The 18,057-nt window shown below is 38.7% G+C and overlaps 1 protein-coding gene across 22 annotated transcripts in view; it reads left to right on the plus strand.

Moving 5' to 3' along the window:
• The window catches only part of Herc1 (HECT and RLD domain containing E3 ubiquitin protein ligase family member 1), a 163,870-nt gene that overhangs the window by 17,311 nt on the left and 128,502 nt on the right, over positions 1-18,057 (plus strand). For all 22 annotated transcript variants that reach the window (XM_076576547.1, XM_076576558.1, XM_076576562.1 and 19 more), the window contains exons 2-3: positions 8,751-9,706; positions 13,681-13,776. In XM_076576547.1, the coding sequence (XP_076432662.1) occupies positions 8,777-9,706; positions 13,681-13,776 (1,026 nt within the window). In that variant the 5' untranslated portion in view covers positions 8,751-8,776. The remainder of the gene's footprint in view (positions 1-8,750; positions 9,707-13,680; positions 13,777-18,057) is intronic.

An 18,057-nucleotide genomic window follows, 5' to 3' on the forward strand; every position in this document is an offset into this window, starting at 1 on the left:
TTGAACATGCTCTATGTCCTGCTGTATCAAATATTCAACCAAGATTTAAATTCATTATTTTAAAATAACATCTATCTTGTTACTGTGTAAATTTGCTTTTGTCTTTAATAAATGATAAGGTTATATGTATAACAGGATAGTTTTAAAATAAATACATGATTTATTATTAAAATAAAATAATAATAAAAAGATACAGTATTTCAGGTTATGAGAGTAACTGGCTGCCTATTTCACCAGGAGGGCCACTTGTTTACTGCATTTTTCATGTTATGTGAAAGAATGCAAAAGGAACTTAAAATAGCTCTTGTTACTTCTCTTTACTAGCTCTATGGTTAACAAGTAGGGAACATACAAAGCAACACCCAATATTTATTTTCGTAGTTTCAAAATGGTTCCATGTAAAAGATGGGAATTGCAAGATGAGAAAAGATTTACTTGAGGGAGGGGCAGATAGGGTCTGAATTATTAGACCTGAAGGAAGTATAGGAGTTTTTAGGTCAAAAGGGTTGTGTATTTCAAGAGGCAAGCAGATGAGCAATTGTGCAGAGGTGACAGTGAACACATCTCAATTGAGTGATAATAGGGATTGGAAGGTATGACTGTCTGACCAGAGCGGAGGTGGCAGAAGTACATGGGATGGCAGAAGTAGATTTGGTAGGCTGGGGAAGGCAGTTTTTGTGATCCCTGAATAAAATGAGGTGTTTTCCCATGGAGCTTGATCAGTTGCAGTCCTGGCAGGAAATAAGTTGTAGATGTTTTGGTAGCCTTAAGGAAAGCAACAGAATTGTGATATTCCTAAAACAGCGCTCGCTATTGAGAAGCTGTCAGTACCTGTAAACTTGAGGAAGCAGGAAGACCTTGGGCCTGATGGGAGCTGGAGAAGTGGAAGCCAGTATATTGGTTAAGACTGTGGCCTTAGAGGAAAAAATTCTGTGAGGTTGAAGGATGTCAGAGAAATAATGACCCTAATTTCTTTTTCATCTCATCCTCCCACTTTATCTGTGCCCTTCTTTGGTCTAATGTAATAAGAATTAAGAAAGGTGGAAGATTGGTATAATGAAGATGCTCTTGGAAGGACTTGTTTTAATGGAATTTGAATCTTCATAGAAACAAAAACACAACACACAACATTTGATACACTATTCCAACTTACAACAAAAAGGATGAAGGCAGTCTATGATAGCCTCAATATGGCTAATTTTATTATTTTATTGTAGATTCGTTATGAGACAAGAATTAATTCATCCACCCACAGAGTTCCTGAGGGAAGTGGGTGCCGGTGGCTGAAAGGACAAAAGAATAGGACAGAGTACCAGTCTTGAAAATCATGTCTGGTTGTGGAATAGGCAGGGCCACAGTAATAAAAACAAGCATATAAATAATAGCAAAGACAGGCAGAATAGGATAAATCTCTTGTCTGTGTGAACAAATGTAACATGAGAGAGGAAGAAATGATCCAGTCTGTATTGGTGGACATGGGGTAATTACAGTGTAGAAGGCTTTAGAGATAGACCTTTCTGAATAGGCCTTTGAAGAAGTATGAATTTTGACAGGAAAAGATTAAGTAAGTAAGGACCCTTAATCATAAAGAGTAGTATGAACAAAGGTACAGAAATGGAGCATTTGGTTTGTTAAAGATTAGGGCAAAGGGCTGGAGAGATGGCTTAGTAGTTAAGAGCACTTGTTGGTCTTGCAGAGGACCTGGGTTTGTTTTCCAGCACCTACATGGTGACTCGGAATCCCTCTAAATCCAGTTCCAGGGGATCTGACATTCTCTTCTGGCCTCCATGCACCAGGCCATGCAGTCAAAACACTCATACATACAAAATTAAATAAATAAAAGAATAGATTAGGGGGACAGTTAATTGAACTGGAGTTATGGGAACTAGCCTGTTTTTGAACAGACTTAATAATGGCTTGGTAGGAAAGAGAGCTTTCACTTTGTCTTTAAGCTAGGCAGTGATATAGTTGATTGTTAGAAATGAGCTTTAGATTAATCTGGCAGAAATAGACTATATTAGGACTTGTACTTTCCAGAGCAGGTTACAAAAGGTGATGCATGGCTGGACCAGTGAGTATGTGTAAGAGGTTGCCAAGCCATATAAAAAGGAAAGAAGTTAAAGAAGACTCTGATTTTGACCCTGGGTTACCCTAAGAGTGGTGTGCCCAAAGGATCTGTTTTTATAACAGTGTAGGAAAGGAGTGTAGGGAAGTGTTGGGAGGTGGAGAAGTTGGAAGAGGTGGTGAGGCTAATTTTGAATATAGTAAAATGGAGATAAGAAACAGTGACTTGGCAATGTTACTAGGTATTTTGAATTGTAAGACTGCCGTTCTGTAGAGATGCTGGCCAGAGAGGGAACTTTGGGACTAGCAGCCTCAGACAGACAAGAGGCAAGGGCCTCTAAGTCATTGGTTTTTTTCCTTTGTTTTTTTTTTTTTTTTGGTTACTTCTAAAGCAAACAACATATAGTAAAATTTACCATCTATTTGGTAAGGTTTGCGAGTATTTAAAGTAATTTAACTATCACTCTCTGCCCATTTTATTCCTCAAAAATTTCACTGTACCCTTTGCTATTAACTTTCTTTACCTGTTCCCTAGGCAATGGTAAGCAGTGGTCTACTTTTTATCACATTGGTTTTTACATTGTCTAGAATTTAATATATATTTAATATAAATTAATATATTAATATATATTTAATATATATTACATATTAATATATATTAGACATATAATTATACATAATATATAACAACATATATAATATACAACACACACATATAAATGGAAAGTTAATTATGTTGTCTTTTTACTTTTTTGAGACAGATTTTGTTATTTAGCCCAGGTTGTCCTCAACTTTGTGATGTTCCTGGCTCTACTTCCCAAAGTTTATCTTTGATGTCCTGTTTACTTCACTCAGCATAATGCTATTACAATGTTCTTTTTTTTTTTTTATCAACTCTTACCTTTTTTGTGTTTTTTTGAGACAGGGTTTCTCTGGTTGTCCTGGGCTCTGGGTTGTGACTGGGCTCTGTAGACCAGGCTGGCCTCAAACTTACAGAGATCCACCTGCCTCTACCTCCCGAGTGCTGGGATTAAATGTTTGCACTACCACCACCTGGCCTTTACCAACTCATTTTTTAGAAGTTATTGAGTAGTATGCTACTGTATGCATACACTGCAACTTACACCCATTTCTTTTTTTTAAAAAAAGGTTTTATTTATTTTTAAATATTTATTTCTATAATTTGTAATTCTGTATGTGGGTTTGTGCTCATGAGTGTTAGTGCTTTCAGGGGCTAAAATCACATTTCTTGGATTTGGAGTTACAGTAAGTTGTGAGTCACCTGATGTGGTAAATTATATTAACTTGTAGCAATAGACCTTTTAGAATGAGCTGAATTGACATTTGAGGTTTTTAATTAAAAAATTTAGAATGATGTAGAACCTGTGAAACTACCACTACTACCACTAGGATGGTAAGAAGCAGTGTGACTTAGTGCTTGAGAGGTCAGGTGTCAGGCTGCTGTCTTTGAATTCTTGCTCTACCTGTTAGTTGTTGACATGTGACTGTGGCAGACTGTTTAACCCCACTGTGTTTCTGTTTCCTGTACTGGCAATAGGGGTATTCTGGGCACCTATTTGTTAATAGAGTCATCTTCATGATCCAGTAGTAGTCCCTGCCATGTAGAAAGTGCTCAATAAATGTTAACAACTGTCAGTGCTTTGTTCACCTAGAGAGGGTGAGAAAGCTTCAGAATTGGGCAAATTCACCTGGAAGAACCATTTAAAGACTCACTTGTAGGAATCCTCAGCTCAAGTCTTTTAGCCCCACCCCCCTTTTTCCTTTATTTTGGTTTCAGGAAAATATTGATAGTACTATTTGTTTTTTTTTTTTTTAAACCTCTAGTCTTTTGGTGGTTTCTCCAATTCTACTTTTTGTTGGTAGATTTGATAAGTTACATAATTATATTTGGATCTGTGCATTGGATTAGAAAGGGAAAAAAAGACAAATGGACTTTTAGTAGGATAAATCATGACTATATAAAAAAAATAACAGCAGTTTTCCAGGATTTAGCTGGTTCATCAGGATTGTGAATTAGTGGTTCTAGAATAAAACCCCATTGGTTTGATTTTCTTTTGTCTATAGTTGTCTATAGTTCTTTATGTGCTGAATAAGCACATTGGCTTCTTGCTTTGTTGACTAGTTCTTACTGATGTTGTAGCAAAACAATTTGCAGCAAATGCATCAAGTCTTTTCCCTTTCTGTGCATTTCCTTTTAAATGGTGGTAATTGCAAACATTAAGTGTTGATTTTGTGCAGTTAAACATCAATAATTCTGTCAAAAGAAAAAATTTAGAGTAAACTAAGTTATAGATTTAATTGGCTTTTATATGTAATTCCTGAATCAGGCAACATCTCATTCTGTACTAGAATGAGTGTTCCAGTGAACTGAGCAGAGGAGATTAGCTTTATGGACAAAAAAGGGCTGAAGCAAGCAGAAATAAAGAACAAAGTAGATTGGTTCTTTAAATCTGCTTTGTATGTGTAGGATAAAGCAAAGGGTTTCTGTCATGTGCCCAAGACTGGTTCTTGGAGATTGGGCTGTTTGTCTCCCCTGCTTTCTTAGTAGATGAGATAATGTTAGTTTTAGTTTGTAGATAGAAAACTTGAGCATGGGTCCTCCAATACGGTTTGGTCTGTAAAACTTATGCAGATGTTCAGTACAAATCTATCTCTTGTTCTACAGTTTTGTTTAACAGTTTCTAGGATTTAATAGTTTCTAGTGTCTACTCGGTAGCAGTCTCCCTTTCACTCACCAAAAGTCTGGAGGTAGGCATGAAAGCTCTAATCCTTCAGTCACTTGTTTGGTTTCTCTGAGGCCCATTTCCTTCAGAATAGAGCTCACCTAAGTGTTATTATCCCAGTCAACTGAGCATAAGTTCAGATATGTTAGAAAGAGGCTTGATTGTGAATATCAAAAAATCAAAATATCACTTATGAAATTTCTAGGGTCTTAGAAACTGTCAGGAACCAGGGACAAAAACTAAACAGAATACTTCTCACTTGTTGTAAATACACATTAAACAGGTAACTACACAAATAGTATGCAGTTGCAAACTGTGAAAGGTGTTACAGAGGTAAAGTAGTGGCTGCTGTGTGTTTTAAAAGATGGACTTGATCTCGTGTGGGTGTGGTCAATGATAGTTTCCCTGAGGAAGTGATAGTTAACTTATGATTAAGTTGGCTTACTTAGTACAGAGTAGTAAGTTTGTGGTATTGGGCTGTTTAAACTGAGATCTTGCACTAGATATTGACTTGGTGAAGGCAGGTTCTTAAGTAGAGAGAACAGCATATGCAAATTAAATACAAAGGGACTCTTTCCAGGAATCAAAAATCACAGCTGTAGCCCTGAAAGGAGAGCCAGGGGAAGAGATCAGGTCTTGGCTACTTTTTCCATAGGATTTTGTTTTCTATAGTAAGTTGTTGAAAAACTTCTAATCTTTTATTCTTTCTGAAATAAACTTAGAATTTGTTAAGAAGCACAGCATTAAGGGGGAGAGAGAGAGAGATGCCAATGAAAGGCTATGTAAAGTCAAGATGGGTGCAAGCTTCTTGAGAGAGTCCCGCTTCTGAGTTTTTTTAAATTCTCTGTCATATAGATTTTATCAACCAACTCATTCATTTATTTTTTAATTTAATTTAACCTTATTTTTTTGAGACAGAGTTTCTCTGCATAGCCCCAGTTGTCCTGGAACTCACTGGGTAGACCAGGCTGCAGATCCACCTACCTCTGCCTCCTGAGTACTGGGATTAAAGGCATGCGCCACCACCGCCTGGCTCAGATCTCCTTTTTTTATGCAAGGTCTCTTTACCTAATTTAGGCTGGTCTGGAAGGTACTGTGTAGTCCAGGGTGGCCTCAAACATATGGTTCCCCTGCTTCTGTCTCCTCAGTGCTGGGATTACAGGTCCATGTCACTATGTCCGGCTGTTTGTGACCTCTTCCTTGGTTTTGCATTTGGAATTATACCTCCCTCTCAAAGTCTGGTGGCAAAATGTTTTATACTTTTGTTGAGGTAAGAAATAGTTCCTGGAGGTTGGGGATTTAGCTCAGGCAAGTGCAAGGCCCTGGGTTCAGTCCTCAGTTCCGTGGAAGGGTGGGGGGGATAGTTCCTAACCACTAAATGCTTAAGGTTTAGAGAAACTGACAGTAACAACCCTTTTGGTTACTTAAATGATTTAAATGAGGGAAGTAATTGCAATTACTAATTTAGCAAACACTGGTGATGATTTAGGTTGCATGCTAAGGAGTTAAAATTGAGTGAAAGTTTTTTTTTTTTGTTTTTGTTTTTTTTTTCCTCTCCCTGAGACAGGGTTTCTCTGTGTAGCTTTGGAGCCTGTCCTGGAACTCGCTCTGTAGACCAGGCTGGCCTTGAACTCACAGAGATCCACCTGCCGCTGCCTCCCGAGTGCTGGGATTAAAGGCATGTGGATCTTTAATTTCTGATTGTAAGGAGTTAGTTGTTGAACATCAGATTAGCCCTTTGAGGCTTTCAGCATATAAACAGAGGTCTGGGTTTGTACTGAGTTGGAGACTGAATTGGAGGAGAACTTGTTACTTGGGAGTTTAGTAGGTAAACTGATCTAATGGGCAACAAAGAGGGATCATCACCTTAAAGTGAGGGTTCTAGGGGAGGAAGCAGTGGCAGGTGCTGGCACACTTCTCTTAAAAAAAAATGCCTTGGTAGAGTGGGAACATGTATAGACTGCATTTAGAGTTCATTTTTCCAGGGGGGGATTTGGGGCAGTGAAGTAGTACTGGGTTTCAGAACTTAGAGATATATTTAAATCCTCTCACCCCCCCCCCAAGACAGGGTCTCACTGTGTAGCTCTGGCTAGCCTGAAATTCTATATAGATAGTCTGTTCTCAAAGTCACAGAGACCCACCTTTCTCTGACTCCTAAGTGCTGGTACTGAAGGATGCACTGCCATACCCAACTTCTCTCACTTTTGTGTGATGTCAGATTTAGTTTTTGAAATTGCTTTTCCTTTTCTTGAAACAAATTTAAGAATGAAAAGAGGTATATAACATAAGAAAATTCTTCTTGTGTTTCTTTTTGTCACCATCTATCTGTCTGTGTCTATTGTAGTTGTTTATTTCTGCTCTTTCTGGGGGGCCCGCCACCCAGCTCCCAAGTAAATCACACAGGGAGGCTTATTCTTAATTATGAATGCCTGGCCTTAGCTTGTTTTGGTTTCTTTCTGGCTTTCCTTAACTTAAATTATCCCATCTACCTTTTGCCTCTGGGCTTTTCCTGTTCTCTTACTTCTATAAATCTTACTCTTATTCTGTGGCTTGCTGTGTAGCTAAGTGGCTGGCCCCTGATGTCCTCCTCCTTCTCTGGCTAGTTCTTCCTTCTCTCTGATTTCTTCTGTATATTCTTTCCTGCCAGCCCCACCTATCCTTTCTCCTGCCTTGCCATTGGCTGTTCAGTTCTTTATTAGACCATCGGGTGTTTTACATAGGCACAGTAACAAAGCTTCACAGGGTTAAACAAATGCATCATACATAAAAGTAACACACCTTAAAATAATATTCTACTTTATCTATCTATCTATCTGATCTTTTCTTTTCTTTTTTTTAAACACAGGGTTTCACTGTGTAGCCCTGGTTGTCCTGGAACTTGCTCAGCTGTCCTGGAACTCACTCTGTAGACCAAGCTGGTCTAAAAAACACAGAGATCTCCTATCTTCTTGAGCGCTGGGATTAAAGGCGTGTGCCACCACTGGTCTGGTTTATCATCATATAAAATTTTGTCATGTTTATGAAACCCTTTTTTGGGGCTGGAGAGATGGCTCAGAGGTTAAGAGCACCGACTGCTCTTCAGAGGTCCTGAGCTCAATTCCCAGCACCCACATGGTAGCTCACAACCACCTGTAATGATATCTGCCACCCTCTTCTGTATAGATAATAAATAAATTTTTTTATTTTTTATTTTTTTAAAGAAACCCCTTTTTTCCTTCTACACTTAGGATCAAATGTGGGGCTTCACATTATAGTAGACAAGCGTTCTGCCACTGAACATACCCCTCAGCTCTATTTTTAAAAAGAAAGAATGAAATACCATTTTCTAAACTAACTTTTTAAAGTTTTGCAATTTTAAGTTCCACAGACCTTTATCCATTTCCATCTAATTTAATGTCTTATGAAACCATGGTGCATTTATCAAAGGTAAGATACAACATTGGCATAGGCCATGAGCTAAACTTATGCTTGGTTAGGGTTTCTATTGTTATGAAGGGACACCATGACCATGGCAACTCTTATAAGGACAATGTTTAATTGAGGTGGCAGCTTACAGTTTCCCAGTCTGTTATCATCATGGCAGGGAGCATGGTGGCTGGGAGTATAGTAGTGTGCAGGCAGACGTGCTGGAGAAGTTGCTGAGAATTCTTACATCTTGACTTGGAAGTGAACTGAAACACTGGGTGTGGCTTTAGCATATATGAGACCTCAAAGCTTGCCTCCGCAGTGACACACTTCCTCCAACAAAACCATACCTAATCCAACAAGGCCACACCTCCTAATAGTTTTACTCCTTTGGGGGCCATTTTCTTTCAAACCACCACAGGCTTCATTTACATTTCACCAATTTTGAAGTCATTAAATGTAATATAAAAATGGAATTTCAGAAACGTTTTAAGCATCATCTGTGCTAGTTTTTGACTGTCTCCTTTCCTTTTGTAGAACTAATGGCTGAAGACTAAATCAACATGGCGACTATGGTTCCACCAGTGAAACTGAAATGGCTTGAACATCTCAACAGCTCCTGGATCACAGAGGACAGTGAATCTATTGCTACAAGAGAGGGAGTTACTGTTTTGTATTCTAAACTGGTCAGCAATAAGGAAGTAGTACCTTTGCCTCAACAGGTTTTATGCCTCAAAGGACCACAGTTGCCCGACTTTGAACGTGAGTCTCTTTCAAGTGATGAGCAGGACCATTATTTGGATGCCCTTCTTAGCAGCCAGCTGGCTCTTGCAAAGATGGTCTGTTCAGATTCTCCATTTGCTGGGGCGCTACGGAAGCGATTGCTTGTACTGCAGCGTGTCTTCTACGCACTTTCTAACAAGTACCACGACAAAGGCAAAGTGAAGCAGCAGCAGCATTCTCCGGAGAGCAGCTCTGGTTCAGCAGACGTCCATTCTGTCAGCGAACGGCCCCGGTCGAGCACTGATGCACTTATAGAAATGGGTGTCCGAACCGGTCTAAGTTTATTATTTGCACTTCTGAGACAGAGTTGGATGATGCCTGTGTCGGGACCTGGTCTCAGTCTCTGCAACGACGTTATTCATACTGCAATTGAAGTTGTGAGCTCTTTGCCTCCCTTGTCTTTAGCAAACGAAAGCAAGATTCCTCCTATGGGCTTGGACTGCTTATCACAAGTCACAACATTTCTTAAAGGAGTAACTATTCCCAATTCTGGGGCAGATACTTTAGGTCGTAGATTAGCTTCTGAGTTGCTGCTTGGCTTAGCAGCTCAGAGAGGCTCTTTGAGATATCTTCTTGAGTGGATAGAAATGGCTTTGGGGGCTTCAGCAGTTGTACATACTATGGAGAAAAACAAACTACTATCAAGCCAGGAAGGAATGATCAGCTTTGACTGCTTTATGGCTATATTAATGCAGATGAGGCGTTCATTGGTATGTACCCCAAGTATCAACTTTGACAAATTGCTGGCTAGTCAACCAAAGCTTTTAATGAGTTTGTGGCTCTTGTAAATGATTTGGGTGTTCTTTTGCTATGTTAAGTTGGTTAAATATTTTTTATGCTCTGTGGGGAGAAACTTGCACATTTTGATCTATAGGGATAGGAGAATTTCTACAGTGAAGGCCCCTGGGTCAGAAGCCAAGTTTATAGTTTAAATGTTAGCTTATTTTAGTGGATTTGGAGAATTTACCTAACTTCCTTGTGTTTAGTAAGTTCAGGTGTAAAATGAGAGGCCTAGGCTAGTGAGTATGGCAATTTTTTGATAGCATCTCCAATTTCATCCTTTACATTTTTTTTTGCAGTCTGGCCTTGAACTTGCTGTGACTGTGACTGTCCCTGAATTCCTGATCCTTCTGCCTTTGTCTCCCAAGTACTGCAATTATAAGTGTGCACCACCATTCCAGGCCTTTTCCAGTTTTTAAAAATTATGTACTGTGTGTCAAATATTATTCTAGGACCTGAGGGTACAGCCTCAGAAATAGTTTCTGCTCCTACAAAGTTCATGTCTTGCTAGGCTTATCAGGAAAGAAACACATAAATTTAGGGGCTGGAGAGATGGCCCAGCAGTTAGGAGTTTGTTGCTCTTGCAGAGGACCTAGGTTCAGGTCCCAGCACCCACATAGTGGCTAACAACCATCTGTACCTTTAGTTCCGTGAGATCCAGCACCCTCTTCTGGTCTCTACAGGCACTGCATGCACATGGTGCACAGACATACTTGCAGGCAAAATACCTGTACATATAAAATAAAAGTAAATAAGTCATGAAAAAATTCATAATTTCAGGTGAGACATTTTAAGAGGAAAAGAGAGAATGGTAGGTTGAGAGGGAAAAGGTATGCTGTTTTAGTTAATGTGGTCAGGGAGGGACTTTTGAGTTGTGACCTCTGAGCAGAGACCTGGATAAAGAGAAGTAATGAGCTAAGTAAAAGTGTGAAGAGTTTGTTGTCCATAGAAGTGAATCCCTTCACCACCATAACCTTGGATATCATATTAAAGAATAAAGATATGTGTGATAAATTTTAAGAATATGCAAGACTGAATGTAATAACTTTGAAATCCAAGAATAAAATTTGAATTTTAAAGTGTTAAGGCTCAAATGCTTATAAACTGACTTAGTTAGGTCTAACTACAGTTAGGTTAAGTTGATCAGGTTTTTATTGTTTGTTTTTGCTTTTTGGTGTGTGTGTGTGTGTGTGTTTGAAATGGTCTCACTGTATATCTCTGGCTGTCCTGGAATTCTCTGTATAGACCAGGCTGGCCTTGAATTCACAGTGATATATAGGTGCCTTTTTGTGTGTGTGAGAGGGAAGGAGGGGGAGGGAAGGATGGGAGAGAGAGGGGGAGAGAGAGAGAGAGAGAGAGAGAGAGAGAGGAGAGAGAGAGAAAGAGGTTCATGTTTCCTTTATTGGCCAATATAACCTAACGAATATATTTAAAATTCACTAAAAATGCTACTTGTTATATTATACATATTCTAAACCTTTCCCTCCACCAAGTAAAATGCAAAGCTTTTGATTAATAAAATATTTCATTAAAACAGTCACATTCAAATCAGAAACATTTAACTTTTCATCTACTGTATGTTTTGTATTTGTAAACTGAACTGTAAATATTGCATCTCTTTATCATTAATTTTCTTTTAAAAAAATTTTCATTTAAAAAGTAATGTTACAGATAAGTACTTAAAGATTTTAGATGACAGAATCTATGAAAATTTGAACCTAAATGCTAAATAAAAATAAAAATATGTAGTGCTTTGTTGGAATACAGAGTATTGACATAGGTCTATAATCTTAAATTGTGGTTAAAACCTAGAGCTTTAGGTTGTAATCTAAATACAAAAGTCTTCAGGTAACAGCTGTGGGAAGCACTTAAGCTCTATGTGTTTTCTTAGTCACTATTGCACCTCTTACTTGGAAATCTGTTTTTCTCATTGTATTTTTCATACTTTAAGAGTTTGCTCCTTTCAAATCTGAAATACTGTTCATCTGCTCATCTTAATATTCCTGTGAAAAGTCACTCAATTCTTCTTATAAGCTGTGCATTTTGTATTGCTTTTGTTACCAAAGAGGGGAAAAGGTATTATTAGACACCATGACTATATAATTATATACTTGCCATGGTGTACTTCCTTCTAGAACAAAATTAGTAAGAGACCTCTTCACCTTTCCCTTAGAAGGAAAGGAGTACCCTAGGCCTTTAGACTGTTCTTTACAATGTCTATTTGTTATAATAGACATGCACGTCAGATAGAGCAGGTTCAGGAAGGAAGCTGACACAAAATTTCCCTTCAGAATTGGGAGGGGGAATAGAGGATTGGGGGGGAGAGAGAGAGAGAGAGAGAGAGAGAGAGAGAGAGAGAGAGAGAGAGAGGGAGAGAGGGAGAGAGGGAGAGAGGGAGAGAGGGAGAGAGGGAGAGAGGGAGAGAGGGAGAGAGAGAGGAGAGAGGAGAGAGAGAGGAGAGAATGAGAATGAAAGAGAAAATGAGAATGAGAATATGCTTTGAACCCACACAACATGGGTTTCTAACTTTTATAAGTTTCTAATTGGTAAGGAGTGTTACCAATTAGAAACTTATAAAAACTTATACACCACATGATTTAGTCTGGCTTAGTCTGTAAGGTCAGGTACTGTGTGGCACCATAAATTTATCTTGCATATATAGGTGTGTATATATGTGTAGGGGTTAGTTAGTCTTGCTTAAAGCTGCAAATCGGTGGCATAGGACTGCCAGGGACCTGGAACTAGGCTGCAGGAGAGCTTGGCTTGATGTATGGGGGAGAGAGGCAGCTAGAAGATCTGTGATCTAAGAACATTGTTGAGTTTCATTGCCTCATCTCCTTACCCTTGCACCCTGTGCTTGGGATTACTGCAGGATCTAATACCTGCTGGGCATAAGTTTGCTTATATATTCACAAACTGATTTGATACTTAAATTGGCTCTATAAGCTCAAGGAATCGTTATTTTGTGTGTGTGTGTGTGTGTGTGTGTGTGTGTGTGTGTGTGTGTGTATATATATATATGACTTTGTATATAATGTGTTTTGTTCTTTTGTTCTTTATTTAATAATATTTTACTCTATGCCTTTCAGCTTCTTTGATTCACTGCTCCTCACTACTTGGAGTAAGGAGGAAGTAAACTAATTTTAGTGCCTGTTTTCTATCAGGTGCTTTGCATATTCTTTTTCAATTGTCATGTTAATCTGTGAAGTAAGATATTATTTACCTTAATCTTGAAGGTGTAAAGCAACTGTGTTAGCCTGGATTTATACATCTATTGACTATCATAATATAACACAGACTCCTGGGCCACGTACTGTGTTAAGCAATTCTTATATCTTTGAATCTATCTTTGAAACTCATATTTTTTTCTGACTGCATTATATAATTTTTAACCTGCATCTGTTAAATTGTTAAACTTTTCCCACAAATGACTCTCTTATAGTAGCTGTAAAATGTAACAGATTAACTTTATTGCTGGCTTTCTAATTTTTGTCTACTTGTCCTGTCATTCCTGGACAAATAGCAGGTGTACCTAGTCAGAAATCACTCCTCCTCCTCCCCAAGGTCACATACTCTGTCAAATATCCTTCTTAGTCAAGGATACCACTGAAAAGTAGACTGCTATCTTCAAGATTCTGCATTTGTTCTGAAGACAAATCCTGTGTTTTATTTATAAGGCTTTCTCACTATTTAATGAGGCAGTTAGGGATTGGTGCTTAATTGATCATTTGACTCAATAGGTTTTGGTAACACTTTTAGTTGGTTTCATGGCCTAATATTAGGATTTGGTAACAATACACCTAAACTTATAAACAGCTTTTCAAATAGATTTTTGTAGAGTATTGCTTTTTAACATTTATGTCTGCTTCCTTTCCATATCGTACCCTGCAATGTTTAATTACAGGGTTCGTCTGCTGATCGGAGCCAGTGGAGAGAACCAACTAGAACATCTGAAGGCTTATGTTCACTCTATGAGGCAGCATTATGTCTTTTTGAAGAGGTATGTAATCTTCATAGCTTTGCATTAAAAATGACTTTGTTATAACATGTTATCGCGTAATCTCTAGAAAAGCTCTAAAGGAAAAATGGTGCCAGTGGTTGCCTCTGGAGAGTGGAACTCAGTGTTTAGTCGAAAGAGATACTTTTCAGTGTATCCCCTTCATTTAAGTTTTGGATCATGTACTGGAAACTTTTGTTGAAAAAGAATTATTGAGTAAAACAAATTCTGAAAGACATATAAACAATTCTGTGCCTGAATGAATTGTTCTAAAATAAATACCCTTCTAATCAGTACCCAGGCTTAAAAAAAGAAAAAATAGAATTTTAAACTGTGAGATTGCTCAGAGGCTAAAGTCACTTACCGCCGAACCTGACAGCTTGAGTGTAATCTCCAGGTACCACGTGGTAGAAGTAAGAAACAGACTTCCTCAAGTTGTTCTCTGGCCTCTACTTGAGTGTCATAATGCATGCCAACATGCATGCATGCACGCACTAAAAATGCACAAGTCCTTTCACATTCTGGTCGTTAACTTGTTTTCTCCTTCACAACGGAAGCACTATGTTGACTCTAACTTCCTTGCAGTTTTTTGTAGTTGTGTTGCCACATGTGTGTGCCTAGACTCTAGTTCAATTTTTCCCACTTAAATTTGTCTTTAAAATCTCTTAATCTATGTGTTCATATCCCCTTTTTTGGGGTATTGGTGGTTATATGATATTCTAATTCTATTTTTTCTCTTCTCCAGTTATTAGTTGGAATACTTTTTAGAGAATTGCTTCCTTTATCAACTGATTGTTCTGCTAGTTTATATAGAAAAAGCAGAATAAATGCTCGATTCTCCCATTCACTTCTTTTGGGGATGGGGTTTTTTTTTTTTTTTTTTTGGTTTTTTGAGACAGGGTTTCTCTGTGTAGCTTTGCGCCTGTCCTGGATCTCACTTGGTAGCCCAGGCTGGCCTCGAACTCACAGAGATCCACCTGGCTCTGCCTCCCGAGTGCTGGGATTAAAGGCGTGCGCCACCACCGCCCGGCCGGGGATGGGGTTTTAAGACAGGAATTCTCTGTGTAGCAGCCCTGGATGTCTTGCACTCACCTTGTAAACCAGGCTGTCTCAAACTCATAGAAATCCACCTACCTCTTCCTCCAAAGTGTATGCCACCCAATTCTCCATTCACTTTTTATTAACTAGTTTTCAGTTGAATGAATTGCTACCCCTATCATACTACAAACTTGACCAGTTAACTTCATTTAAAATTATCCATATAAACTCTTAGGTTTGAATCTCTGAGTTTTGTCTGTGGAGTTATTATATGGTATATTGCTTCATTTTGGCTAATAGTCTCTTCAAGATGGTAGTCTCTTTGAGATTGTTCCTGGGTTCTTCTGACATGAGGCTGCTAATCTTTGATACCTTTTTTGCTGTCTTATACATTATGTCGTTTCTGGCTTATGTACATATACTTCTTTCACTAGGCAGTTGGCTAGCCATCTCCCCTCAAATTTGCTGGCTTCTTCTATTGAGAAAGTTGATTTTTTCAGCCACAATCAGGGTGTTAGAGATGCTTACTCACTATTGATTTGATCTTTCTAGGCTATTTTGTAGTGGACCTAGCTACAGAGAGAGAGAAGAGTGGGGAGGGAGAATGAAAATGAGTTGGGGGGAGGGGAGGGGCATGGATTAATATATTGATTTAAAGCCAAAATGCCTTCTGAGTTCATACTGATACATTGAGATTCAGAGCTACTGATGCTTACTTAATCTTTCCTATATTACAGTTATGTCTTTTTTCCTTCAAATGGAGATTATTGATTCTCAAGAATATAAGGATCACAGAAATAGAATATCCTTTTTTAAAACCTGTTACACATTACACAGATGTGTGAGCACACACAAATAACAACTGCCATGTGGTTACTAAAAACCACTTTTTTTTTGTGCTTCACCCATGTTTATAGCCATTCCAAAGTCTCTGTCTTTTGACCCTCATTCAGTGTTAGTCCCACCAGCCTCTCTATTCTTTGTGACTTTGAAGCCTGTTGTCTAGACTGTCAATAACGGTGCAAAGGAATAAGAAGATTGGCTTCTTGAGTTCTTACATGCTGATAACTGCTGTGCACTTTATTCTTTAAAACTGCTTTTGATAGAATCATTGGTCCACATTATCTTTTCTAGTAGATCTTAAATATGTTTCTTTTGGCATAGATGTCAAAGTCTGAAGATTTTTTTTTTTTCCGTGAGAGTCATATGCTTATTTTGATAAGAAGCAATTGAAAGAAAGGGTTTTTTCCTTTAAAGATCACTAGTTTTACTAGAATACATGGTGATGTTATTTATTCTAGGATAATAATCTTAGAAATATGATAATTCAGTATGTAGTTTCAGATCTCTTTATTTCAGAAAAAGTATCCCTAAATTATAGTTTTTTTTTTTTTTTTTTTTTTTTTTGGTTTTTCGAGACAGGGTTTCTCTGTGTAGCTTTGCGCCTTTCCTGGAGCTCACTTGGTAGCCCAGGCTGGCCTCGAACTCACAGAGATCCGCCTGGCTCTGCCTCCCGAGTGCTGGGATTAAAGGCGTGCGCCACCACCGCCCGGCTCCTAAATTATAGTTTTTCATATTATCTTTACTCCTTTTACTTGGTTTCTTTTTGGGGAGGAATTTCTGTTTTATGTTAGTCTTTTACCTAGCTTTGTCACCTTTTATTGAAAACAAACCAAAACAAAACTTTCTTAGTTTATTTTTCATTTCTAAAACGTTTTTATCTTTTCATTACTCATAAAGCATTGTTTGCTAATTTTTTTTTTTGTTTTGTTTTTCGAGACAGATTTTCTCTGTGTAGCTTTGTGCCTTTCCTGGAACTCACTTGGTAGCCCAGGCTGGCCTCAAACTCACAGAGATCCGCCTGGCTCTGCCTCCCGAGTGCTGAGATTAAAGGCGTGCGCCACCACCGCCCGGCTGTCTGCTAATTTTAAAAAGACTTATTTTCATTTATCTATGTATGTGTTTGTCATGTGAATGTATGCCATGTGTGTGGGTGCCTATAGAGACCAGAGGAAGGCATTGGATCCCCTGGTGCTGCGGTTATTGTGGTCCAGTGTGGGTACTGGAAACTAAATTCTGGTTCTCTAGAGGGTCAGAAAGTGCTCTTAACGGCTGAGCATCTCTCTGCCCCATACTATTTTTATTTACTATTGTATATTTTTTTTGGGGGGGGGGTTGAGACAGGGTTTCTCTGTGTAGCCTGGGCGCCTCTCCTGGAACTCACTCTGTAACCCAGGCTGGCCTCAAACTCACAGAGATCCACCTGCCTCTGCCTCCTGAGTGCTGAGATTATAGGCCTGTGCCACCACCACCTGGCTTTCGTCTTCATTTTTAATGTTAAACATTTTTACTTCATTCTTCTAAAAATTTTAAAATAATATTTTTTTATTCTTTGAGACTATCATAAGAGGTACTTTGATCATATTTCCCCCTCCCCCAACTCCTTCTAGAGCTACCCACTTACCCCTCACTTTCCTACTCACGCAATTTTGAATATTACCTTTTTTTTCTAATCCACAAAGTCCAGTTTATGTTGCCCAACTACTCTTAGAAGTGAGGCTTGCTTTGGAGTTTGATTGACCTATTTAATAGTTGACATCATTAAAGGGAACTGACTCCCTCTCCCAGAAGTTATCAAATGTCCATTAGTTCCTCAGCTAGAGGTCGGATTTCATGCCCATCTGTCCCTCTTCATGCAAGAATTTTTGTCTAGTTTGTGCTGGGCAAATCTTATGCATGCTGTCACAGTCCCCATGAGTTCCTATGTGTAACTGTCCTGTTTTGTTCAGAAAAGTTTCCCTTGAAGTTATTCAGCACCTCTGGTTCTTACAATCTTATCTTCCCTTCAGTGAAGACTCTGAACCTTGGCTGGAGAGGTGTGATATGTCAGTCCTATTTAGAGCCAAGCACCTTGGTTTCTTGTTTTCACATGAGCATTTTAAATTCAGATTTGTGTTTTTCTTTCACTCATTGTTTGATTTTCTTAATCCCTTTTGGCTTGGAGTAGGCCACAATTTTCTGTTGGGGGTGTGTTTTTTGGTCATATTTTTATTATGGGGATGTATTCCATCTCTTCCTCCTTTCCTCTATCCTCTCTTTGTTCCTCCCCCCCCCCCATCTACCCTCCTTCTCCTCCATTGGGTCCTCTCACCCCATGTTTCTTCTTTTTGTTTTTTGAAACAGGGTCTATGACCCAGGCTGACTCCAAACTCGTTATCCTCCTGTCTTAGTCTCTTGGGCTTTGGG

The sequence above is a fragment of the Peromyscus maniculatus genome, chromosome 7 (genome assembly GCF_049852395.1).
Source record: "Peromyscus maniculatus bairdii isolate BWxNUB_F1_BW_parent chromosome 7, HU_Pman_BW_mat_3.1, whole genome shotgun sequence".
Taxonomy (NCBI): domain Eukaryota; kingdom Metazoa; phylum Chordata; class Mammalia; order Rodentia; family Cricetidae; genus Peromyscus; species Peromyscus maniculatus.